This window comes from Nicotiana tomentosiformis, chromosome 8, assembly GCF_000390325.3.
Source record: "Nicotiana tomentosiformis chromosome 8, ASM39032v3, whole genome shotgun sequence".
In the NCBI taxonomy this organism is placed as follows: Eukaryota; Viridiplantae; Streptophyta; class Magnoliopsida; order Solanales; family Solanaceae; genus Nicotiana; species Nicotiana tomentosiformis.
This window is the reverse complement of record NC_090819.1, coordinates 17,718,811-17,744,780: the sequence shown is the minus strand read 5'-3', so window position 1 is coordinate 17,744,780 and position 25,970 is coordinate 17,718,811. Positions and strand designations below refer to the sequence as shown.

The window sequence follows — 25,970 nt, the reverse complement described above, 5'->3', positions numbered from 1 at the left end:
TCCACAGCTTCTATCATAGAGCAGTTAGCAAACTCACTAGGTCGCCGCATAGATTTTTGCACATTAAACGTTATCTCTTCATCGTTCAATCTCATCTTTAGCTCTCCAGTTTCACAATCAATTAGGGCTCTCCCAGTGGCCAAGAATGGCCTTCCCAAAATTATGGGAATCTCCTCGTCAACCCGGCAGTCTAAAATGACAAAATCTGCTGGGAAAACAAACTTCCCTATCTGTACTAATACATCATCAATGATACCAGAGGGCCTCTTCACTGTCTCGGCCAGCTGTAACAACATAGACGTGGGTCTAGCTCTTCCAATGCCTAACCTTTTGTAGATAGTCAAGGGCATCAAGTTTATGCTTGCCCCCAAATCATAAAGTGCCTTAGCAAACGCATAGTTGCCTATTGTGCATGGGATTGTGAAACTCCCTGGATCAGATAACTTCTCAGCTATGAGTCTTGTCACAACAGCACTACATGTCTGAGTCACTGTAATCGTGGCCAAGTCTTGAAAGTCGAACTTACGAGACATCAAGTCCTTCATCATTTTTGCATAACCAGGCATTTCCTTTAAGGCATCAATCAATGGAATGTTTACCTGAATTTGCTTCAACATCTCCAAGAATTTCTTATATTGCTCATCTTTTTGATATTTGGCCAATCTTTGGGGGAAGGGTGCTGGAAGCCGCTTCTTTAATGTGCTTTGATTTTGAAGCTGCTCTGGCACTGTTTCTGCTGCCTTCTCTTGCTCTGACTCAGTTTCCTTCGCGACTTCTTTTTCCTTGCTTGTTTCGGCTGGCGCATGTTGTACCATTACCTCTGTTAACCCTGTTGAGTCATATATCTCAATGGGTACAGGCACAAGTGTTTCAATAGGCCGGCTTTCGTGAGCCATCTCTTGCTCCAGATCTAGGTCTCTACCATTTCGTATACTCACTGCCATAAGCTGTTTTGGGCCCTGTTCTTTTGGATTGACTTGTGTATCTGTAGGTAACGCCCCTTAGGGATGATTGTTTAGGGCCATAGAAATCTGTCCTAATTGAATCTCAATACCCTTTATTGCTGATTCATGCGAGTCTACCCTCTGTTGCATTTTTCCCGTGGACCCAATCAATTATTGCAGCATTCCCTCAAGTTTAGTAAACCCATCCTCTAGTCTCATAATCTGTTGTTGTTGAGGTTGTTGATAAGTCAGCTGCTGATTTTGCTGGATGTAACCTTGTTGCCTTTGGTAAGGCGCAACTTGACCCATTGGTCTCATAGCTCCAGCATTGTTGTTGTTATTGTACTACTGCTGCGTTGGTCTATATTGTTGATTATGTTGACCCCAATTTAAACCACCTTGCCTCTGTCCCCCATAGTTGGCTACATAATTCATATCTTCATGATATTGCTGGTTGTCACCTTCCGCATTCCACGAGCAAACATATGGTTGGTTAATGCATGGTGTACATAAGCCCCCATTAGTTGTGTCAACTATGTGAACTTGCTGCTTCTGGCCCGATTCATCAATCTTTTTGGTGAGGATACTCATTTGTGTCATTAGGGTGGCCACATTCTCAGCTATGGAGTTGTTTGGATCCAACGCCACTGAGTGAACTACCGGAGTGATCGTGGAAGCTCTAGTCATCCATCCTGAGTTTTGTGCCATCTTATCAAGTAGGATCTTGCATTCTGGGAATGTTTTACTCAGAAATGCTCTACCCGCTGAAGCATCAACATTGTCATTTAAGCTGTCAGCCAGTCCCATGTAGAATCTCTGCCCCAACATCTGATCTGGGATACCATGATGTGGACACTTAACCAACATGCCCTTGAATCTCTCCCATGTTTCTTGTAGTGATTCTGTTGGTCTCTGCCTGTAGCTCAATATATCATCAATCTGTTGGGCAGTTTTATTTGGTAGGTAGAATTTGTTCAAAAATTGCTTGACTAATTCCTCCCAAGTAGTGATGGAATTTATGGGGAGCGAATTAAGCCAAGTCTGAGCTTCTCCTGTCAGCGAGAATGGGAACAACAAAAGCTTTATTGCATCCGGTGTTACGTTGGGTTGCCTTTGCGTTAAACATATTGACATGAAATTCTTCAAGTGCTGCTGAGGATCTTCAATGTGTGACCCAGAAAACAGTCCCTTGTTCTAAAACAAATGTAGCACGTTATTTGTGATTTGGAATGATTCTGCTTGTATCTGAGGGACTGCAATTGCGGTTGCCAGATTGTCGGCGGTAGGTTGTGCCCAATCATATAATGTTGTTTCTGGTACAAGAGGCACCACACCCCGAATGTTTGGTTCATTCTTATTGTTTCTGTTGTTTATTGGATTTTCTATTCCGTCAGCCATGTTTGGTTCGATTTGTTCTCTCGAGTTTCGTTGTTGTTTGCTTATCTTGTTTGCACGATTTAGTGCCTTGAAAACTTTCTCAGGATCTGATATCGCTTCAAGCAGTTCACCAGTTCTTGAGGAATACCTAGGCATGCACCTGTAACACCCAAGACTACAAACGTTTAAATTTCAATGTATTTGGTTTAGAATAGGGAAAATTGACTACACTAAGAATTCTAGCACTTCTTTTAGCTGTAATTAATACCGTTAACTCCCCGGCAACGGCGCCAAAATTTGATCACGCCCAACTATGCCTTATAAAAAGGACTAAGCGGTCGTTGCAAATATATTCCGGCTAACAAGTCCGGAGTCGAATCCCACAAGGAATTAACCTATCAAATACAGCTACTAGACTCGCACAAATTCACACAATCAATCTTCAAAAGGATTTAAGTAACGGATTAGGTTTTACTAACTAAATATCACGTAATTAAAATATAATAATTAACAACTAACTACGAACAGGTTGTAAACAAGAATTGGAATGACCTAAGGTTGTGATTTCCCGTATTGTCGGAATCTTTTCCGCTACGTTTTTTACAAGTTTGCCTAAGTCTTCTCTACCGATCATGAGCACTCTAACTGTTGTAACTCTCTCCCGAGTAATTACCACAATTACTAGATATATTCTCCCGAATTACGCTAGCTAGTATTAAGCACAGCTCACTCAGATCGCACCAAGGTTTCGTTATCCCTAAACCCACCTTTAAACCTCCGTATTGATCCCTCATATACGTTTAGGAGTGATGTTGTTCAATAACTACCTAAATATGCACTCTTTCCCGAGTAATACATACTAAATAGGCACAGCTAATTGAAGGCCTTTCAATCAACCACAAGAATAATATAGTTGAACAAATAGAGAAAATACTACGGCAAATCTATATTAACATAACAAGAAAATCATCCTTCAATAGGTTCCATCAAAACCTTAGATTAGGAATTTAGCTACTCATACTCATAATAACAATATCCCAAATATTGTGCATAATCAAAATAGAGAGTAAAGGTGAAAAGATGTAAAAATGATGATTCTAACTCCAAGGAGTGATTCCACAAGCTCTTCTTGCCTCTAGCTTCCTAAAAACGTTTTGGCTGCTCCAAAAACTGGTCTCCAAGTGGTGTTTTAGGTTTATTTATATGTGTAGAAGAAACCCTAAACGTGTGGGCCGGGTCCTAGTCAAACCCGGAATGAATTAAGTCTTCAAAACTCAGATTGGACCTGGCGTTAGGCCTGGCATCGCCAGCCTAACACCTGGAATTGGGCTGGCCTCGCCAGGCTAAAGCCTGGTCCAGCCTGGCCTTAGGCTGGCCTCGCCAGGCTAAAGCCTGGTCTCTCCTTTTCACTGTTCTCGAGCACACTTTCAACGTTTAAGTATCCCTTTTGCTCTACTTTCATCTCCAATTCACCTACACATAAAATAGACTCCATTATGCACAAATAAAGTGTAATTTATCATTAAAGCATGTAAATGCAAGGTACATAATATACGAAACTATGGAATTATAGCCACACATCAAGAGGCTATCCGGAATTAATCTTAAACCATGTTAGATGCTATTAATTCATTCAAACTTAAGGTTTTTGTGTGAATATGATGATTGCAACATACGTATGAATAAATATACACATAAGTTTATAATAAGAAGATGCATGAAAAAAGGCTGATGAAATCGATGGTGGGAAGTATGGTCAAAAGGCATCACCGGTTAAATCATTTTTTTTAAGTACATGAATAATTCGGTACTTTTACTTTAGGCATTTATTTTGTTGTGTTGATGGGTTATCTCTTTTTATTTTAATTCTTTAATTTGCTTATCGAGAAAAATATAGATACATTTTTCATTGATTTTTGGTTTGTAAAAGAAATAAGTTCATATAATGAACCGAAAGAATGGTTGCTAGAGCATACTTCTTGTACGAGTGCTAATTGTTTGGGCAAGAGTAAACATCTTCTTTTTACTAGAAAAAAGTTCTTTGTTTTCTCTAATACCCTTGCAACCAAAGAGGTTTGTTTTCATCAAGATAAGCTGCAATTGTGTTCCTTTGTTTTACCTCTAGGTTTCATCGTAAGTTTTAATTTGAACTATTTAAATTTATACAATCTATTTTTAGATGTTTATATTAGTAATTTGACTGTTTATTTTAAATACAAGGTATGTACTACCCAAGAACAAGACAATTATGTTGATAGAGCAAGGGTCTTTTCTCAAATGACTTTTTGTTGTTACTAAAAAAGTTTGTATTTCATTTATATATTTTTCATCTTTTAATATACGAATAATTATAATTTAAATAAGTTTGTTTTCGAAATTAGTAGTCTTAAGATGAAATTTATCCAATTTTAATTTTAGTTTGAACTTTTTATATTCTTAATATTTGAATTTTTCTTAACTAGATAAAACTTAAATTTATTTTGATATCATATACGAGACATTTTGTTGCTAATAAAAAAAAGTTTGCATTTCATTTATATATAATCTCATCTTTTAATATACGAATAATTATAATCGAAATATGTTTTATTTCATAATTAGTAGTCTTAAGATAAAATTTATCTAATTTAAATTTTACTTTGATATTTTATATTCTTAATAATTGAATTTTTCTTAATTAGATAACACTTAAACTATTGGTATCATATACGACCGAGCGGGCAAATTTACTAGTTTATTCCATAAAATTACAAGCACGGGAACTACTGAACCTTTTCTACTACTTCCATGACATGTCACAGCATTTAGAAATCCATGAAATTTATGTTGCACCAGGGATAAAAACAAAATAAGTACCATCTAAATACACAACATCGTCTCAAACTAGAGTAACCGACCTTAATGTAGAAGATGACTGCAAATTCATAATCACACATCTTTAATGATGTCATCTAAAGCAGATACCAGAATAAAACTGACAAGCCATCTAAAGTAAAAGATGGCAATAAACCAGCAAGATGTTATGATTTAAAAGAAATGGTAAACAAGACCAAATCTAGAACAAAAATTAGAAATACAAGTACCATAACAGATCAAAATACACACCATCTGACGTACCAAAACCACGTAAGAATAAAAAGATGCCCTTGATCTCTCTGAGGTCTTTAACATAGCTAGATCACACATATAACCAAAAATGGCACATGTGCAATATAGCGAGAAAAAAGAAATAGAAAAGAAGCCAGCTATTGAAACAGACAGCTGGCCAGAACATAAATGCATCTCCAAGAACCAACCTACAGATAACAAACTATACTACCTCTGCATTCAACTGACATGTTCTCCGCTTTTCAACAACAATGATTTACCATGACGGGAAGCTCTCAGCAATCATTTGACCAGCAAATTACTGCAAAATATAATTCAATTTTATAGCAATGAGGATTCAAATGCAATATGATGAACAAATTGCTGCTGAGTAACTTCTTAGATTCTATTTCTCTAGCACCTCATTTTCTTCACCTAGTGTTACACGGAGGTTAAGAAATCGAATAGGAGACTACAAACTATGATATAACATACAAGGTATGTCTTCACACTCCTAGTAGCATGTGCATATATTCAATGTCATTCCCTACATCAACATAGGCATACAAGATAAAGAGCTCAAATGTTTTGGCAAGTACCTGGGGCTGCTGCGACATTTGCTGCTGTTGCTGTGGAGGTTGGGCATAATTTCCATACCCTGCATAGCCGGCATAGTACATATTTGGATCCTGGGCAGGTGGGGCATAACCATAGGCTTCATATCCTGGTGTATACCCATAATAACCACCATACTGGTTCGGATCAACCTGAGGCTGCTGAAAAAGTGAATATCTTATATCAGATGCCAGCACAATGGATACAGCAGAAATCAGAAAGTAACACTCGGACAAAATTATTAACCTGCTTGTTTGAAGGACTACGACCCCATGAAAGGCGGATGCTTTGTCCGCCCAGCTGAGTTCCACTTAAAGCTCGTAGAGCTTCCTCAGCACAACTTCTGCCATAATAATGGCAAGTATGTTAGTTTTCTTATCACCGAAATTGACAAACTTCAGAAGGTGTGTTACTGTACCTGTCAGCAAATTGAACAAAACCACAACGCTTGCCTACTGGTATTTTAACATGAAGCAATTGCCCATAGTGTCCAAAAACCTGCCTGAGATGATCATCTGTTACATTGGAATCCAAGTTTCCAACGAAAATCTGCAATTGATATTGTTTAATATGAGTACAGTTTGAGAGAAAACGTTGAATGCTGATATAAAGAGATGTACTGACGGTCGTATTAGTAGGGTCATCCTCATTTTGAGTTCCAAGGGGACTTTGATATGAAGCTGCAAATGAAAGAGCAAAGGTGAGGGGTAGGGTGGAGAACTTTAATGATGTGTAACATGAGATAAACATTGTACACCAAAGCAAAAAAATAAGCAGTTGAAAAACAAAAGTAAAAGCAACTGTCTCAGAAAATATGGGATTAAGATTTTCTTCACCTAGGAGCACCCACAAATCTTAAAGAACAGTATTGCATGGGATTGAAGATATGGCATATGTGATTGTCCTTTGACATGTACAAAGACCAGGAATCAAAGGAACAAATTGTATTGCAACCAAAATTTTGAGAAGGGATAGCAACTTAATAACCCCCTCAAACCCAATAAGGCAGAAATTGCATCAGATGTGCAACACACATGCTAGACACATATTTAGTTCATCAAAGGTCAGGCTAATTCAACATGGTTTCGTCATATATATCAAAATTGTGGTACTCCACTCTGCATTCAATATTAAACAGACACAAGGTCTGATAATCTGGATAAGAAAAGTAAAATTAACATCTCAACTTTCTCAAGTATATACTCGATTTTTTTTTATTTTTTTTTTTGAGTTTGCTTGGGGGAAGAGTGGGGATTGGATGGAAGAGAAACATGCATAATCACATGAATTAAATGTCCTGCTTGCCTAACACAACAGAGATTGGAAAAGAGAGGAATAATCACATGAAGTAGATGTCCTATGTGAGGAAGGACACAAAGATGCCAATCATCTCTTCATTCTCTGCAAATTCAAATATCAGCATCGTTTTTATGTCAAACACACAATAAATTAGGGATCTAAAGGTGCTTTTGAAATACAACGTTTGCAATCCATTCAAAGAACAATTGCGGGCAATTGAGAGATATTTGAAAACATCCCTAACACCATCCTTCGTGAGGGGTTTTCTCTAGGACAAATTCATGAGGTAAATGAAGCAAAATTAAGATGTCTGTAGATAAAGGACCAGAACATCTTAATTTGACAATTGAGACCGACACAATGCTTAGAGGGTACCGTACAGTGAAAATAAAAATGACAGTAGTGGCTGATTAAAGTATATCAATATACAAGAATAAAATGGCTGAATAGTAAAGACAAAATAATCCGAAGAACGAGACCCGAGTAAACAGAAAAAACTGGAGTTGTAAAAAAGTCAACACTGAGAGGATCCGGCAAAGAGAAAATTTAACCACATTTAGATGACTGACCTACACAACACCAGGCCCTAAAAGGTAATCAGTTCAGCTGAAACAAGCTCCAGGCTCTAAACGATAGAACCTTCCATTACCCTGCTTCGAGACAACCGGAGTTTTATAAGATTAAATACTTCAAAGAGAAGTTTTTTTTAGTACTTGAAGGAAATGAAATTATACGCTGGACTTCTCTTCAAAAACTCAAGAGCATAACCGAATGACAGCAAACATACAAACACCATTTAGCTGAGTAAGACCAAAACAGAGAACTAGCGATCCCGAAATAAACCAACAGCATCTTCAAGCTAGCAAAATTCAAAATTCGAGCTCTTTATGACAAATTAGCACAAAATCAAAGATTCAGACGCTAGGAATAACACAAGTATCAAGCAAGGTGGATGAGATGCATTGTTCTTAACTACTCAAGCACATTACAACATGGCCATGGAAATACCTTGCATCTGACCACCCGCACTCTTCTTGTTAGCTGCTGGACCAATGCGCATGGGCCTAGTGGAGCAAAACTTTCCATTCATCTCAGTCATAGCACGTAATTGCTCGCTCTCATCTCCGAATCTAACAAATCCATAACCCTTTGTGTGTCCAGTTGCCCTATCTGTTACAATCTTGGCACCCTTGACTGAGGGATAGTTGGCCCTGAATGTCTCCTGAAGCATGTAATCAGTGACATCAGCTGCCAAATCTCCAACAAATATGGTGTATTCAGGACCATTATCTGAACGTTTTTCACCCGAACCGAGTGATGCCCAGTTGAGCCTAAAATTTTGCTCAATATTAGGCATCAAGGTGCCATTGTATGCTTGTAGATTCCTTTCAGCAGCTGCATGACTATTAAACTCAATAAAGCCATAACCCTCTGATTGTTGAGTTTGCTTGTTACGAATAACTTTAGCAGAGACCACCTGCATAACCAGCTAACAGTTAATGCTTTCTCACTCAACCACCACCAAAGGGGAAAAAGCAGAGAAAGGGGAAAGAAGAAGACTGCTAATAGTTGCAAAACTTCTGTGCACGGTATAGCAAAAGAAGAAAACTAATTCTGCATATGCTTACAAGCATGAACGTAAAGGTATCCACTATGGGAGGCAAGCACAAATTTGCAGCACAAGGTGTATATCAAAGTGTAAGCCCCCAATTATCAAAATCTCCAATTTAGTGGTAAAACATTTACAAAAATAATTTTTGGTGAGATGTAACTGTCAATTCCCCAAGGGAGTCCACATTGGCTGGTACCAGTAAGTAAACTACTCAATTATTGAATCAAAGATACCAACTAATGATAGCACTAATATCATATAAATAACTTAAGGCTCAATGTTTTTTTGGTCCAATAACAGCATACAAGGACATCAAAACCAATGGACTAGCCTTTTCACAAAATCAACAGCAATTGGTTATCAAAAAAAGATGTGCCCTTTTTAGTCATTACCACCCAAACCACTAGCATTTTCTAAGAATATTTTCCCTCACACCAGTTACATGATTAGAGGAAATTACAAAAGAAGGTTCTCTCACAACAAACTCTGCTTAAAGTTGTCTTAAAGTTAACTACCATTTAGCAAACAACAGAATACAAGTTAGTACTGTATATAAACTTTATTGAGAAAATTTTACTGAAAATTAAACTTTTTGGGGAAAAGGTTACTGCATATAAACTCTACTGCAGAGTATTCACTTTCCTCAAATAAATATACAAGACACTCAGTAATAATCAATCCAAAAGCATATGACCACAGCAAACACTTATCAATTCTCAAAATTATAAAAAAGATTCAATCTTCCCCATAAAACGTATAGTAGTTTTCACATTAAAGACACGTGTCTTGCATTAATTGGATCAGTGTAAACACCCGGTGCAGGTAAGTTCTATCATTCATATAGGCTGCCAGCTAGTTCAGATTGAGCACTTATTTTAATATCTAACATAATCTGAACAGAATCATTAGCAAGCATATAAACATGTCAATACTAACTTGTAATGTAACTAATAACAATAACGAAAAGTGGACAGCAATGTAATTTCACAAGCTTTGAGTACACATAGAATACCTCTCCAGTCTGTGCGAAGCAGTTATAGAGGTACTGCTCGTCCATCCAAAACTGTAGATCTCCAATCCAAAGTGTACGGATCTCATCAGCACTGGTCGGCTGAGCCGCAGATGCCGTATATTGAGATTGTTGTTGTTGTTGAGGTGGTGGTGCTCCGCCTTGCTGCGGCGGTTGCTGATAATAGTAACCGGATTGCTGAGGCGGCGGAACCTGGTACGCTGGCTGCGCCTGTTGCGGCTGCTGAGCCATCCACTGTTGTTGGTACTGTGGCGCCGCCGCCATTGGTGGTGGAACCATTGAACTTGCGGGTTGCATTTTGTTCAAACCCTAGCGGAACCCTATGTGTGGATGATGTGAGAAAGGGGGACAAAAGAGATAATGAAGGGAGAGAGATTTTTGTATGATGCAAGTGAAAGGGTATTATGGGCATGCGCGGCTTTTGTTCCTTGGTGATGTGATAGTTTTGACCCATATCAACTTCTAAATATGGAAATACGTATAAATTCTCACAATAATTAAGGCTTTTTCTTCTCTTTTTTTTTTTTTTTTGTTTTTCACTCCGTTTCCATATCCGTTTTAGTGGGCGTTTGGACATAACAATTATAAAATTCCAAAATAGGTGAAAAAAAAATTTCAAGTGAAAATAGTATTTGAAATTTAATGGGCGTTTGGACATAAGAATTATAAAATTCCAAAATAGGGGGAAAATTTTTTTTAAGTGAAAATGGTATTTGAAATTTAGAGTTGTGTTTAGACATGAATATAATTTTTGGTTGTTTTTGAAGTTTTGTGAGTGATTTGAGTAAAAAATTTAAAAATAGCTTTTTGGAGTTTTTCAAATTTTCGAAAATTTTCAAAATGCATCTTCAAGTGAAAATTAGAATTTTTATGAGCACACGCTCATTTCGAAAAAAAGTGAATTTTTTTTGAAAAAAGGAAAAAGTTTCTTATGCCCAAATGGGCTCTTAGAGTTGTGTTTGGACATGAATATAATTTTGGGTTATTTTTGAAGTTTTGTGAGTGATTTGAGTGAAAATTTTAAAAAATGACTTTTTGGAGTTTTTTAAATTTTCGAAAATTTCCAGAATGTATCTTCAAGTGAAAATTAAAAATTGTATGAACAAACGCTGGTTTCGAAAAAAAAAAAAAAAATTTGAAAAAAAAGGGAAAAATTTCTTATGTCCAAACGGGCTCTTAAAATCTGGATTATTGGATGGGAGAACAGTCTTGTAGACACTTATACTTGTTCGTGTTTGTCATCTCGGTTCCTGTACTAAACAAAGTTTCATCCAGACACTTATAAGTGTTCAAAGTCAGTATTTTAAACATCTCTGACCGTTGACCAAGTCTATGTGGCAACTTAACGGCTGAATTTGACAAAATACGTGTATTGCACACATGTAAGGAGCGTGAATATTAATATTTAAATTAAAAATAATTAAAAAAGGGAAAGAAAAAAAATACAAACATTAAATTAAAAAGTGAAAGAAGGGTGCTTCTTCTCTTTCACGTTCTGCCTCAGTATTTTAAACATATCTGACCGTTGACCAAGTCTATGTGGCAACTTAACAGCTGAATTTGACAAAATACGTGTATTGCACACATGTAAAGAGCGTGAATATTTATATTTAAATCGAAAATAATTAAAAAAAGGAAAGAAAAAAAAAATACAAACATTAAATTAAAAAGTGAAAGAAGGGTGCTTCTTCTCTTTCACGTTCTGCCTCAGTATTTTAAACATATCTGCACGTTATCCCTCCTTCTCCATTAAACCCATTGCAACGCAGTCCTCCTCCTCCACCTCTTCATCAACCAATAATATCCCTAGACATCCGAAATCACCGCCAGATTTGCAGCATTTTTTGGAAAAAATTCTTTCCCACATCCCCATTCCCCAACTTTTTAACACAAGCTTTTGCAAAGAAAATTAATAAAAATAGTGGAAGAAGATTGTCGATAAAACATGTTTTCGACAAAGTTTTGGGTGAAGTTTTTGGTGATGAAAGTCTTTTGGATGGTTATTTTCTAATGGACTATTCTTTTAGTGGTTAGGCAATTTTTACGATTTGGGGCTAAATACATAAAATTTTATCAGTTTATTCTCTTGATTATTTGTAACATAACATTATTACTTGTGGGTCGTTTTGAAGGTGTTGGTAAAGATAAAGGGAATGGTGGGGAATAAAGATGGTGAGGGAGGAGGAAGGTGGTAGAGGAGATGGTGGAATAATTTTTATTTTTCAAAAATATGAAAAATAAATTCATGATGATGTGTCAAAAAAAATGTGACTGGGACACTGATGTGTCATTTATGTCAGGGATTTGAAGAACACGCGAGATGAGAGGGGTTTAAAACATTGATTTTGAACAACTATAAGTGTCTGGATGAAACTTCGTTGAGTACAAGGATCAGGATGACAAACGCGAATAAGTACAAGTGTCTATCACGCCATTCTGCCTTATTGGATTAATATGGATTTGCACCCTACTAATATTTTTTCCACTCTCAAGTTCAAACTCGAGACCTTGATTAAGAATGGATTGTTGATTCAAAACTAGTTATGTTAAAATCATATGTAATTATGTTCATAGATATGTTAAAATCATATGCAATTATGTTCTGTAACGACCCGGCCGATCGTTTTGAGTATTATAATCATATTCCCCCATTTACTACTCAATTTATTCTCTATAGTTATTTTTATGACTTACCGGATTAGTTGGTTCGGGTCCGAAAGGAATTCGAAGTGAAATGAGACACTTAGTCTCATAATTGAAAATTTAAGTTAGAAAAGTGGGCCGGATATGGACCTATGTGTAAACGACCTCGGATTTGAATTTTAATGGTTTCTATAGCTCCGTATGGTGATTTGGACTTAGGAGCGTGTTCGAAAAATTATTTAGAGGTCTGTGGTGGAATTAGGCTTGAAATGCCGAACGTTTAATTTTTGGGAAGTTTGACCGGTGGGTGACTTTTTGATATCGGGGTCGGAATCCGATTCTGAAAATTTGAACACCTCTGTTATGTCATTTATGACTTGTATGCAAAATTTGAGGTCATACGAACGTGATTTGTATATTTGGTTCCGGAGTCATTTGTAGAAATTAGAAATTTCAAAGTTCATTAGGTTTGAATTGGGTGTAATTCATGGTTTTAGCGTTGTTTAAGGTGATTTGAGGGTTCGACTAAGTTCGTATGATATTTTAGGACTTGTTGGTATATTTGATTGAGGTCCCGAGGGGCTCAGGTGAGTTTTGGATGGTTAACGGATCAAAAATTTGGACTTGAACAACTGTTGGAATTTTCTGATATCTGATGTTGTTTTCCTTCTACGCGATCGCGTGAATGCGTCTGCGATCGCGTAGGCTTGGTTGGTCAGTGGGGGTTTTGTTCTACGCGATCACGTAGGGATATCTGCGATTGCGTAGGGTTAATGTGAGGCAGTGACATTTTGTGCTTCGCGGTCGCGTGAAGCGGGACGCGATCACGTAGTCATGTGAGTTTGTTATTCGCGAACGCATGAAGAAGATCGTGTTTGCGTAGAGGAAATTGGGCAGAAATGGAAATCACTCGGTTGTACTTCGCGATCGCGTAGGTCTGTGATGTTGTGCATCGCGATCGCGTGAGAAAATCCGCGATCGCGTAGAGTTAAATCTGGGCGATGGAAAATTGTTCTTCGCGATCGCGTGGGAATATTCGCGATCGCGTAAAGCAAATGTCTGGGCAGAGAGTTTAAGTTCTGAATTTTCAATTTTTGACGGATTAGAGCTCGGGAAGAGGTGATTTTCGAGAGTTTTTCAAGGAAAACAATGGGGTAAGTGTTCTTAACTCAATATTTGTTAAATTACCTGAATCCATGATTGTTTTTATCATTTAATTGGTGAATTAAGTTGGAAAAGTTTGAAACCCCTCCTGATTTAATTTGGAGATTTGAGGGTCGAGTTGATGTCGGATTTGAGTAAAATTTATATGGTTGGACTCGTGGTTGAATGAGCGTTCATATTTTGTAACTTTTATCGGGTTCCGAGACGTGGGCCCCACGAACGATTTTTGAGCTAAATTTCGAATTTTTATGAAAAACTAGCATTTTCTTAATGAAACCAAGGACAAAATCAACCACATTGAAGTGACGAGACTAATTTTCTTAATCTTCTTTGTTCCACAAATATACAAAAGTCTAAAGTTTCCGTCTTCAAAAACCTCAAAACCACAAAGTAACAAAACTGTAAGGACGACAGCTCTCTGTAACTGGCGAAAGAATTGAGATATTCTATGACTTTCCACGATTTACACTCCTTGATCCTCTTCTCCAGCTCCATGCCTCCAGCAGAATTCCACTAACTTCGATTGCTGCAACCATCGGGAAATTATAGGACAGAAGATATAATTCTGCTGCAGCTAACGGATAGGGTGGTATTGAGCAGATACTCTTTTTGGAGGCAGTTTCCGCAGGATGTACAGCACAAGAGCTGATGGAAGAATTTCCACGAGCTGAAACCACAGAATAACGTGATCTTAGAGAGAGAGAGACTCAAGGAGGGATAGAGTGTATCCAAGGAGCCTGGAAAATGAAACATTGCATACCATGTAGTATATCAGATTTAGAACTGGATGATCCAAGACATCTAGTGACGCATCAGCATCAAAAGCCGATAACACAACCTGCAGTGAGAAAGATTCAGCAATAAAGAAGCTATGCATTCATTAAAGCAGGTGTCATATAGATTAAAACTCGGGGGCATTTGAAAGAGGATTTGATCATTGGCTGGATATAATACTTCAGAAAGTAAGGAACTGCTACTAAAGGATTAAGGGGAGTTTGACTCTAAAGCTCAAAGCAACAGTGGCTATTGAACCTAACCATTTTCTATCTCAAATTTGTACTCTTGGCGCCTTTATGTGATAGTGTCCTAATTTTTCTTTTCTCCAGGAGGTGAGATTGGTGGTGAGGGTGAGCATAACTCACCTCTTATAATATTAAAATGGGGAAAAGGGTCAAAATTACATCCGAAATTGAGCAACTTTGGCATCCGTTAAATTTTTTATCTAATATTACCCTTGCCATTAGGATTAGGTCTCAGTTTTGCCCTTGATGCCTAATGAAGCTCCAACCTGAGGGTAATTTTAAACCGCAGTCAAAAGTTGCTGGATAAATTTGGACCTTTTTTCTCTGACGAGCGGAAACGATTATTCAGGAACGGGAAGATGGTTGGTCTGACAAGCCAAAATCCCCTACAATCAATCCACAAGGCTTCAGCCGATGAGGTCTCAAGTTCAATTCCCAGTGGAGATAAAAAATACTAGGTGATTCTACCCATCTGTCCAAGCCTTGGTGAATAGAGTCACCTGAGCAAGTATCCCGTAAAATTAGTCAAGGTGCGCGCAAGCTGGCCCGGACACCACAATTATATATAAAAAAAGGCTTCAGCTGAAGAGGCAGCAATTTATCCTTTAGTCGTTTGAACACTTCGATCAAGAGATATCCATTTCACCTCTGAAATCTGTTACTGGCAAAGGCAAATAACGAAACAATTTTCTAACGGCAAGTGTATGAATGAACCAAAAGTGTAGCGGAGAGTAAAATTGAGCAATTTCGAATAGTACAGGGGTAACTTTGGATCTCTTCCCTATTAAAATAGCCACACATTTCACCTCTGACTTGCAAAAGCAACCAATTAAACCTCGGCGCCCTGTGCGAGCTGAGAGAGTGGTTTTGATTCACAATTTTGCAAATTAAAATGGCACTAGGAGGCCATTAAATGGCACAAAAATAAAAGGCTAATAGTATTTAGGAGAGAAAAGGAGAGGGAAAAAGAGCCTTACCACAAAGCATCTAATGAGGAAACATGTGAAACAAATGGCAGTTACAGATCCAACCTGCAATCATACGCATATGTCATGTCCATGAGAACCACCATAGAGTAAGAGATCTTGAGAACTGTAACGCCATGCACAATCTATACTAATATTTTCTTTGAGAAGGATAATCTATACTAATATATATGCATGCATTCAACTCAATTGACCTAAGTGAGACTTCACAACTGACAAAAGTGCATCAGATTAAAGAGAATAGCGGTGGGACTTCTAAATCTTATTCTATTCCACTTAGGAAGATACTTCGATAAAATATGGCTTTACAGCAAGTTAACATTTATGATATAGCTGAAAGTCCCAGAAGAGATTGAGAAAACCATCACTACTCCTAGACTTCCAAATTTTAAGCAAATTTTTCCAACTGGTGGGAACAGGGGAGAATTTTGTTTTTGAGGAAAGAATTCAAAATTACATGCATGCATTTACTGCACTACATCGATCCAGAAAACACCAAGCATCCACCTAGTAAGAAGATAAATGGTGAAGCGCAAACCTCATGAAGCTTCTTTCTTCTCCCTTTAGATTCAATGGGGAAGCGTCTCAGCATAGAAAATAACCTGATGATAGTACAAGTCCATAAGGAAAAGTATACAAAATCAGTTATGTCTAAGGACTAAGGTCAATGTAGCACGGTTGTATGGCTTAGGAAGATAAATACACCAAGAAATTAGCAGTTAGTTCACCTTCCTCCATACAGCAAAAAGCTTAATGCAGCAATAAATGATACAACTGCACCAAATGTAATGAAATGATAAGATTAATGAGAAAGTAAACTCTGAAAACAGTTCTAACCTTCAGTATATATAAGAAACTGAATATAAAGATTCACCTGCTATAAATATCTTCCCAACGAATTCCACAGTGCTATTGTCGTTTATCCAGAGGTACGCCCAGATACAAGCCTGATGCAAAACCATTTTTTTAGTTTTATATACTAAGACAGAAGTCTAAGAGACTCGAGTAGCGCGTCAACTTTGGTGCAAGGGAGTCGGTTAGGCTATTCACCTAGAAATCAAGAATAACGGACTACTTTATCTTTATAACCGCTCTATTCCTAACAGAATGGAAGATACCGGGAATTAGGATAATATGTAATCCCTGTTTCAAGGCTAAATTTAGTCCAGTATTATTAACATTCTCGGAAGCAAAATAAATACATTAAAAAAATTAATTACCAATATCTAATCCAGTATAGAAAGATCTCTGAAACCCGGTCTTTCTCTCTTCGACTTCTCTATCTGCTATTAGCAGCTCCGGCTAAACTCGCCGACGACGACCAGCACTCTCCTGCAGGTAAGCCCTCTCCTCTCTCCTCTTTCATCTCTCTCTCTCTCTTCTCTCTCCCCTCCACCTTTTCTTTCCCCTTTCCCCTCTCCCCTCTGACTCTCTAAGCCCTAAATAAGGGCAGTCAAGAACCCACCGCCGGCTTCTCCTTGCCTTTCCCCTATTACCCACCGCTTTTCTCTTTCTTTCCCCCTGTTTCTCTCTCCCCAAGGCACTACTGCCGGCATCATATCCGGCAACCCCTCCTGGCCTTCCCATTACCGTCACTGCCGGCGCATAATCCGGCGACGTACCCAACAAGGAGGCGTTACAGCAGGCTTCAGTAGCGGTCCCCACTGAAACAAAGTTCAGTGTGGGTGGAGGCAGCGGCTAGACATCTTCCAATACTTTCCATCTTTACATATTTTGATTTATTTTGTATCTTTTTGTCATCATATATTTTGATTTCTTTTTCTTTATATAATTTGATTTATTCTGTATCTCTGTCATCATATATTTTGATTTTATTCCGTATCTTTCTCTCTTTATATAATTTGATTTATTTTGTATTGTTTCTTTGTCTTTATCGTTTACAACGCATTCACTTGCATCAATTACTTGCTTTTCTGTAATTGCTTTCTACTAGTGCCTTAAGTTGAAGACTATATTCTTTTAGTTACCTTGTTGCGTGTTGTAGTAGTACTAGCTTAGTATCCCTTAGATTATTGAGGCTGGAGCGAGTGATGGTAGAGTGAGGTCATGTCCTTGGGTGGGGCAGCCAGAAAAGGAGGATTAATATAGCGTGTGTCCAGGTCCTCCAGGAGACTAGATGGTTGGGTACTAGGGCACGTGAAGTTAACGGATTTAAATTGTGGTATTCAGGAGGTGTTAGGGGCAAGAACGGAGTAGATATTTTAGTTGATAGGGATCTCAGGTTGCTAGTGGCAGATTTTAGGAGAGTGAACGATAGGCTAATGACTATTAAGCTAGTGGCTGGTGGGTTCACTTTAAATGGGATTAGTGCATACGCGCCTCAAGCGGGCTTGGACGAGGAGGTCAAGAGGCACTTCCGGGAGAATTTGGACGAGGTGGCTCGTGGTGTCCCACTTACCGAGAAGCTTTTCATATGAGGTGATTTAATAGCCATATTGGGGAGTCTGCTAGGGGCTATGACGATGTGCATGGCGGGTTCGGCTTTGGAGGTAGGAACGAGGCAGGAATTTCATTGTTGGAGTTCGCTAAAACTTTTGATTTGGTGATAGCTAGCACGTGTTTTCAGAAGAGGGAAGACCACTAGGTCACTTTCCGGAGTACGGTGGCCAAGACTCAGATTGATTACCTTCTCTGCAGGAAGTATGATAGAGGCATGTGCACTGATTGCAAGGTTATCCCGAGTGAGTGTCTATCGACATAACATAGGCTCTTAGTAATGGACCTGGAGACTAAGAGAAAGAGGAAGAAGAGAACATCTTATGGTCAACCCAAGATCAAGTGGGGAGCCTTGACTAAGGACAAAGCTCATGAGTTAGGGGAGAAGTTGGTGGTTATGGGGGGTCTGGAGGAGTAGTGAACGCGAGTAGTATGTGGACCACGACAACGAATTGTATTAGTGAAGCTGCTAGAGAGGTGTTAGGGGTCACAAATGCATATGCGGTAGGTCACAAAGGGGACTTGTGGTGGAATAAAGAAGTCCAAGAAAAAGTAGGAGTCAAGAAAGCAGCATATCTGAAGCTTGTGGAGAGCGCAGTCGAGGAGGCGAGGAGGACGAATAGGGAGTGCTAAAACAAGGCTAAGAAAGAGGCGAAATTAGCGGTCACGACGGCTAAAACTGCAGCATTTGGGCGCTTGTATGAAGAGATGGAGAGTAAAGGCGGTGACAAGAGACTATATAGGTTAGCTAAGGTTAGAGAGAGGAAGGCTCGTGACCAGGATCAAGTGAGGTGTATTAAAGACGAGGATAGTAAGGTTTTGGTGGATGAGGCGTCTATTAGGCTTAGGTGGCGGACATATTTCCATAAATTCTTGAACAAGGATGGGGACAGGAACATCGTGCTTGGGGAGTTGGAGAACTCAGAGAGCCAACGAGATTTTGGTTTTTATAGGCGCTTTAAGGTGATGCGGATGATGAGTAGGGGTAAAACGATTGGGTCAAACGAATTTTCGGTAGAATTTTGGAAGGATGTGGGTCGGGCAGGCTTGGAGTGGCTTACTGAATTGTTTAATGTCATTTTTAGGACGCAGAAGATGCCCGATGAATGGAGGTGGAGCTTGATGGTCCCGGTGTACAAGAATAAATGGGATGTCCAGAATTGCAACAACTATAGGGGTATCAAGTTGTTGAGTCACACTATGAAAGTTTGGGAGCGGGTGGCGGAGAGGAGGGTGAGGAAAAGTGTGTCTATTTCGGAGAACCAGTTCGGATTCATGCCAGGGTGGTCAACTACAGAAGCCATTCATCTTGTGGAAGAAAGAGTTGCATATGGTGTTCATTGACCTAGAGAAAACCTACGACAACGTCCTGAGGGAGGTTCTATGGAGATGTTTGCAAGTTAGTGGCATCTTAGTAGCGTACACTAGGATAATTAGGGATATGTACGATGGTGCTAAAACTCGGGTGAGGACTGTGGGAGGAGACTCGGACTACTTCCCAGTGTTGATGGGGTTACATCAGGGATCAACTTTTAGCCCATTTTTATTTGCTCATGTGTTGACGCGACAAATCCAAGGGGAGGTGCCATGGTGTATGTTATTTGCAGATGATATAGTGCTGATTGACGAGACACGTTGCGGGGTTAATGCTAGGCTGGAGGTTTGGAAACAGACCCTGTAGTCTAAAGGTTTTAAGTTGAGTAAGACGAAAACAGAATACTTGGAGTGCAAGTTCAGTAAGGGGACGCATGAAGAAGAAGTGGACGTGAAGCTTGTTACACAAGTCATTCCCAAGAGAGATAGTTTCAAGCACCTTAGGTCTGTTATCCAAGGCAACAAGGAGATTGACGAGAATGTTACACATCGTATTGGAGCGGGATGAATGAAATAGAGGCTCGCATCTGGTGTTTTGTGTGATAAGAATGTACCACCAAGACTTAAGGGCAAGTTCTACAGAGTGGTAGTTAGACCGACTATGCTGTATGGTGCTGAGTGTTGGGCAGTCAAGAAATCCATATCCAAAAGATGAGACTAGCAGAAATGAGTATGTTGAGATGGATGTGTGGGCATACCAGGAAAGATAAGATTAGGAATGAAGTTATTAGGGACAAGGTGGGAGTGGCCCCTATGGAAGACAAATTGCGGGAATCGAGGCTGAGATGGTTCAGGCACGTGATGAGGAGAGACATCGATGTCCCGATTAGGAGGTGTGAGAGGTTGACCATGACAGGTTTGAGGAAGGGTAGAGGTAGGCCAAAGAAGTAACGGGAAGAGGTGATTAGGCAGGACATGACATTGCTTCAGCTTACCGAGGACATGACCCTCGATAGAAAAGTGTGGAGGTCGAGAATTAGGATTGTAGGTTGATAGGTAGTTGAGAGTTTCTCCTAATCGTACCAGTAGTATTAGTACTATTAAGGGTGGAAAGTGGGCCGGACCGGGACCGGCCCAGGCTCGCGGGCTAAGTGGGTCCGCTAGAGGTGGGCTCGTGCCGGTCTCGTGGGCCGGTTCTTAGCTAGGAACCGACCGGGCCCGTTTGGCCCGCCAAGAGACCGGGACCGGTTCGGTCCCTTGGCGGGCCAAACGAGCCCAACAGATATTTTTTTTTTAAAAAAATAGTCGTTTGGCTTTTGAAAAAAAGAGTTGTTGGGGGTTTAAAAAATAGCCGTTGGCTATTTAAAAAATAGCTATTTAACCCCAAAATTTTTATTATTACACTTTTTCCCTATTTTCAACTATAAATACCCCCTCATTCTTTCATTTTCTTACAAAATTAATATTAATCTATCACAATCACTCTCTAATTTTCTTCTATACTTGCTACTATTGCTCATTTTATTCCAAAAAATAGTCAAAAAATATTGAGGTTGTTACAATTTGTCAAAAAATATTGAGGTTGTTGTGCTCATTCCATAGGGGAGGAACACTAAGAAAGATATTGCCATGTTTTCTATTGCTATAATAAAATTATAAGGCATGGCTTTGAATATCTTTTTACAATATTTTGTCTTTAAATTTGATTTAAAAAATTAGATCACAATTCTATAATAAATTTACAAGGCATTGCCTTAAATATTTTTTAACATCTTTTTGTCTTTAATTTCTATTTTTTTTTATTTTTAAAATCACTGCTTAGCCGTTGGGCCCATTTATCCCGTTGGGATCGCGGGACCGCCCCGTTTAGCCCGGGACCATGAGTTTGTGGGCCCAGTCCTGGGCCGGTTCCTACAAAAGGCCGTTTAGCCCGTTATTTAAGGACCGGACCGGAACCGCGACCCACGAGACCGGCCCGTTTAGGGCCCGACCCACTTGCCACCCCTAAGTACTATTCTTACATTTTCATGCTCCTAGATCTTTGTTATTCTTACCAGTTTTGTTAGTAGTATTCTTGTACTTCTTACTTTTAGATCTTTGTTATTACACATAGTGTCTTTGTTTTTTCTTGTGTTGCCATTGTTGGTTGCTTCCTGTTTGTGTTTCTTAAGCCGAGGGTCTATCGGAAACAATCTCTCTACCCTCACAAGGTAGGGGTAAGGCTTGCGTACACACTACCCTCCCCAAACCCCACTTGTGGGATTGCACTGAGTTTGTTGTTGTTGTTGTTGTTGTCGTCTAATCCAGTATATATCCTTACTAAGTAACAAAGAAAGGCTACTATTAAATGAAGAGGCGAAGCATATAGCAAACCTGTATGAAGTATATTACACCATTTACTGAAATATAGAAGGTCCTCAGCTTATCTGTTGGTAAACTTCTAGCCTGCTCATTTATACAAGCGCAAATTTTAGAATTGACAGGTCAATATTATGCCTGCAGGATGCTACAGATTCACTTGCCTGGTGATATATCTCAGCCCAAAATAGAACAAGAAGTGTATATGCTGAGAAGAAAAGTAGGCCCGGTAAATCCAATAATACCAAAGTAAGCACCTGGTTGAACATGGAGTAAATGTTAACGTCGACCGGGAAACAATAGCGAAGCAGCTCAAGAGGCAGTAGTGGTATGTATTAAATTCTTCTTCTCACATCATTAACACCAAAAACATAATGGGTAAAACAGCTGTCACCACAATGAGTCCTGGAGTTACATTTGCAAACTGCAGTCTTATTCTATGTAAATTTTCGTATTTTCTTGCCTTTAGGTCCATCTAACACTTTGATCCCAGCTAATTTGGTGATAGCTACTAATTTATGCATCAATATAATCAAGACAAAGAAAAAAGATAATTTTAAGTAAAGTGATAGAAAACAACAGTCATGTGGTTATCAAGGTGCTATCCGTGGACTAAATGTTTTCCTAGTATAGAGCTCATAGGGGACTAATAGGTTTTAAAGCTAAATGTTGAAGGTAGCAACTAAATTGCTAAAGTTCGCGAAAGAATCCACAAACTTAAAGTGCTTGTCCAATTTTAGCAGTCAACTATTCCCAATAGTTGAGACCTGAAGAAGATGGAGTAGTTACGATAATCTTCAGAAGTAATATGAAATAAAGAATCTAAACAAATTTTAATTAAATAAGCTCACAGATTAAACATTAAAAGCCGGCCATTATTGACAGTATATTGCTAGTAGACTATAAGATTAGTCAGTCAGCGGGATATTAACTTCAGAAACAACAAAATTAAAATAGGTAAAGAAACTTGGGAGGAAATTGAATATAAAAACAGGCAATTTATTCAAGTAACTATACATTGTCAAATGCTATTGAAACAGAACATGAACACAGCAGAACTATAGTTGTTAAAGTCACAACAAAAAACATCACGGATAATCCAAAGAACTTACCTTGGGATGGAACAAAAACACTTGTTTGTGAAATCCAAAGACAATAGCGCGAACTGAGGAAAGTAGATTTATATTTAAAATCAATTCACTGATGCAAAAATTACAACATATTATTTAGCTAACTATGTCTTACCTCCATTTACAACAAAGTTCATGAGATGGAAAACCTTTTGTGTAGTCCAACCATATTCAGGTACTCTCAACTGTATTCTAATTAATTGAATCTGCACATGGTCAACACATATACTCAACCAGAAGTTCTACAACCGACTGAGAATCATGGAGAAAGTAAATCTGATACACCACAAAAGTAGGTAAAATACATCCATCAACTAATGAAACCAAGCCCCCCTCCCCCCCCCCCCAAACCCCATAATAATAATAATAACGATAATAACAACAGTAAACTAAACAAGCCAACAAACAAAACCAAAACCAAAAATTAAACCCCAGTATTCAGTTTCCACAGAATCCCAAGACCTTACCTACCAAACATCCCTATCTGCAGCAAGTATTGAACTTTGTATCATCAACTAAACAGCAATTTAATCAAAAAGACGTTATCTTTTTAACTCCCCAACTTCACTGAGATTGATAAATCCAGGAAAAAAAAAAACAAATTCTTGACAATTACCCACGTCCAATTTCCTTATCAAAAAAATTACCCACGTCCAATTTAAATTCAAAACATAATCTTTCTTGTAATCATAATACAGAGAGAAAGAGAAAGAGAAAGAGAGAATAATTACAAGGGCAACGGAGGAGACAAGAGCAAAGGCAGAACATAGAGAGTAGAAAATTCCATCTTGCCATTCAACTGATTCATTGATCTCTTCCCACCACTTTGGCCTCAAACCAAATTCAAGTGGTATTCTTGTCATTTCAGCTTCTGGGTATTCCCTCTTGTCTTCCCACAAAGTAAAAAACAGATATAAACAGAGAATTTTGATGCGAATTACTACAAAGATTTGAAAGAACAAGAGTGAAAGATTTTAGAGAGAAAACTGAAGAACGTGTTCACGTGCTATAGATTGAATGATATGACAACTAGAAAAAGAACAATTTTGGGGGGGGGGGGGGGGTACAGGGGGAAGAAGGGATGGTGGAAAAAAGGAAGAATGGAGGTTCAGTTTGTTTGCGGAGGATTTATGAGTTGTTTCTAGATTTTGGTGATGATAATAGGTATTGTGTTGTATTGTTCAATAGAATACAAAGTTTCCATAGATTGCAAGAATAAACTTACTAAGATTACTAAAAAAAAAAAAATAAAAAAAAAAATGATATGGAGTATAATTATTATATAAAAAGTATGATAAAGGATAAAATATGAATCTTTAATACGTTAAAGGTTAAATATATACTTATACTTTCAAAAATAGTTTAAAAATACCCCTCGTTATACTATTGGGTTATCTTTACTCATGTCGTCATACTTTGGAACAAAAATAACTTTCTGGAGTGCCACGTGGCAGCACCAGATTAAAACAACACTTTTTTTTTTACCCGATCCGTTTTAAAGAAGTCATCACCCGACCCAATTTTCACCCCACTTAAAAATACAACCTAACGTAAAAAGCCCTCATTTTATGAATTCTCAAGTCTTTGTAATATTAGTTGACGAGAATCGTTTGTTTATGTAATTTTGTATCTTGTGTATGAAACATTAAGTTGTCTATTTGTAATGAATATGCTTTTCTACCATCTTAACATGGTGAAATCTTAACACTAATGGATATGCCTTTCTATCTTCAGTGCCTTTATTTTTCAGACTTAATGAACCTTATATTTTCATCTCTTTGCTAAGAAGCAAATGATTCAACTAGCACAAGAGCTATACCAACTGTAATCCGAGCAGCTATTACAACTCTTTTAGACGTAGATAACAATAAAAAAGATTTGCATAATCTTACACAAAGCAAAGAAAAAAAGGACAAAAAAAAAAGAGCTGCAAAGATCATATTAAAGGGAAAACTGGAGTATGACTGCAAAAATAGTCAAGAACCAAGGTAGAAACTGCAAAAATAATTGAAGATCTCAGTTTAAAACAATAAAAGAGTACTGTCATAAGCAGTAATCACATCACCAAGTTAAGAACAATAAAAATGTACTGTCATAAGCAGTAATTACATCACCAAATTAACCAACCAAAACAAGACTATTGTCCATAAATTAATAAACTACTGAAAATGTCCCTTCATTGGCTTCAACTTTCCAATCCTTTTTTGACGTTCAACTTCCAACTGATTTGTAGTCATAGCAGCTTTGCCCTTCCAAATTAAGTTGTCTGGTGTATATGGAAGATTTGTTGGAATACTAATTCCCGTATGGTAACCTCTGAAGCTAATTTGCCTGGTCCCAGTTGGTATAAGTTTTTGCTGCCTCTGTTGGAGTCTAGTAAGTGTTTATGAGATGTATAACCTTAGGCCTTAAATCAGGGTCTGCTTCCTGCTTAGAGTAAGGGTTCTCAAAGTCTGGAAATGAACCTTGACTGTTTTGCAATCCTGGAGTAGGCATAAATACACAAGTGTTGTTTTGCCTATCTTGTGAGTGTTTTTTTTTTTTTGGGGGGGGGGGGGAAGCTGACAGATAACAGATAATAGATTAATGTCTTCTTCGATTGGACCTCCTCCTTCCTCATCAATTAAACCCCTCCTAAAAATGGGTCGGGTGGTGGGTTTCTTTAAAACGGATCGGATAAAAAAAATGGGTCGTTTTAAATCTGGTGTCGCCACGTGGCACTCCATCCAAAATAAGGGTATTTTTGTTCCAAAGTATGACGGCAGGGGTATAGATAACCCAATAGTATAACGAGAGGTATTCTTAGATCATTTTCGAAAGTACATGAATATATTTGGCCCTTTGCCGTATTTAATAATAACAAAGAACAAGATGAGAGAAAAAAATAAGGAAACAGCGCAACCACAGCAAATCGATCGTTCCATAAAGTAAC

At 38.3% G+C, this 25,970-nt stretch overlaps 2 protein-coding genes across 4 annotated transcripts; both read right to left on the bottom strand.

Moving 5' to 3' along the window:
• Nucleotides 1-5,377: 5,377 nt before the first annotated feature.
• Nucleotides 5,378-10,402, bottom strand: LOC104107183 (polyadenylate-binding protein RBP45-like). 2 transcript variants are annotated; one of them, XM_009615920.4, is made up of 7 exons: nt 9,947-10,402; nt 8,331-8,799; nt 6,648-6,703; nt 6,442-6,572; nt 6,270-6,366; nt 6,008-6,184; nt 5,378-5,730 (listed from the first exon to the last, which is right to left on the bottom strand). In XM_009615920.4, the coding sequence occupies exons 1-7, from the start codon at nt 10,259-10,261 to the stop codon at nt 5,728-5,730; spliced, it is 1,248 nt and encodes a 415-aa protein (XP_009614215.1). In that variant the 5' UTR covers nt 10,262-10,402; the 3' UTR covers nt 5,378-5,727. The 2 variants fall into 2 exon arrangements, with proteins under 2 accessions (XP_009614215.1, XP_018629945.1); XM_018774429.3 differs by having other exon boundaries at nt 6,008-6,181; nt 9,947-10,369.
• Nucleotides 10,403-14,068: 3,666 nt separating this feature from the next.
• Nucleotides 14,069-24,046, bottom strand: LOC104107190 (tobamovirus multiplication protein 1-like). Of its 2 annotated transcripts, XM_070182128.1 has the most exons (11): nt 23,770-24,046; nt 23,154-23,244; nt 23,021-23,073; nt 22,073-22,165; nt 21,924-21,995; nt 16,654-16,726; nt 16,508-16,553; nt 16,318-16,381; nt 15,771-15,824; nt 14,532-14,609; nt 14,069-14,438 (listed from the first exon to the last, which is right to left on the bottom strand). In XM_070182128.1, exons 1-11 carry the CDS (start codon nt 23,899-23,901, stop codon nt 14,346-14,348), a joined length of 849 nt encoding a protein of 282 aa, XP_070038229.1. In that variant the 5' UTR covers nt 23,902-24,046; the 3' UTR covers nt 14,069-14,345. The 2 variants fall into 2 exon arrangements, with proteins under 2 accessions (XP_070038229.1, XP_070038230.1); XM_070182129.1 differs by lacking the exons at nt 14,069-14,438; nt 14,532-14,609 and adding an exon at nt 15,480-15,646.
• Between the last annotated feature and the right edge of the window lie 1,924 nt (nt 24,047-25,970).

What these genes read in the sequence shown, in the direction of transcription:
- LOC104107183 (XM_009615920.4), bottom strand. Translation starts at nt 10,261, where the DNA reads ATGCAACCCGCAAGTTCAATGGTTCCACCACCAATGGCGGCGGCGCCA. An exon ending in TGCGGGTGGTCAGATGCAAG is followed by an intron (nt 6,704 to 8,330) that starts GTATTTCCATGG and finishes TTTCATTTGCAG; the next exon opens with CTTCATATCAAAGTCCCCTT. An exon ending in ATGACCCTACTAATACGACC is followed by an intron (nt 6,573 to 6,647) that starts GTCAGTACATCT and finishes TATCAATTGCAG; the next exon opens with ATTTTCGTTGGAAACTTGGA.
- LOC104107190 (XM_070182128.1), bottom strand. Translation starts at nt 23,901, where the DNA reads ATGACAAGAATACCACTTGAATTTGGTTTGAGGCCAAAGTGGTGGGAA. An exon ending in TTGTCTCCTCCGTTGCCCTT is followed by an intron (nt 23,245 to 23,769) that starts GTAATTATTCTC and finishes GACCATGTGCAG; the next exon opens with ATTCAATTAATTAGAATACA. An exon ending in TTTTTGCTGTATGGAGGAAG is followed by an intron (nt 16,382 to 16,507) that starts GTGAACTAACTG and finishes TACTATCATCAG; the next exon opens with GTTATTTTCTATGCTGAGAC.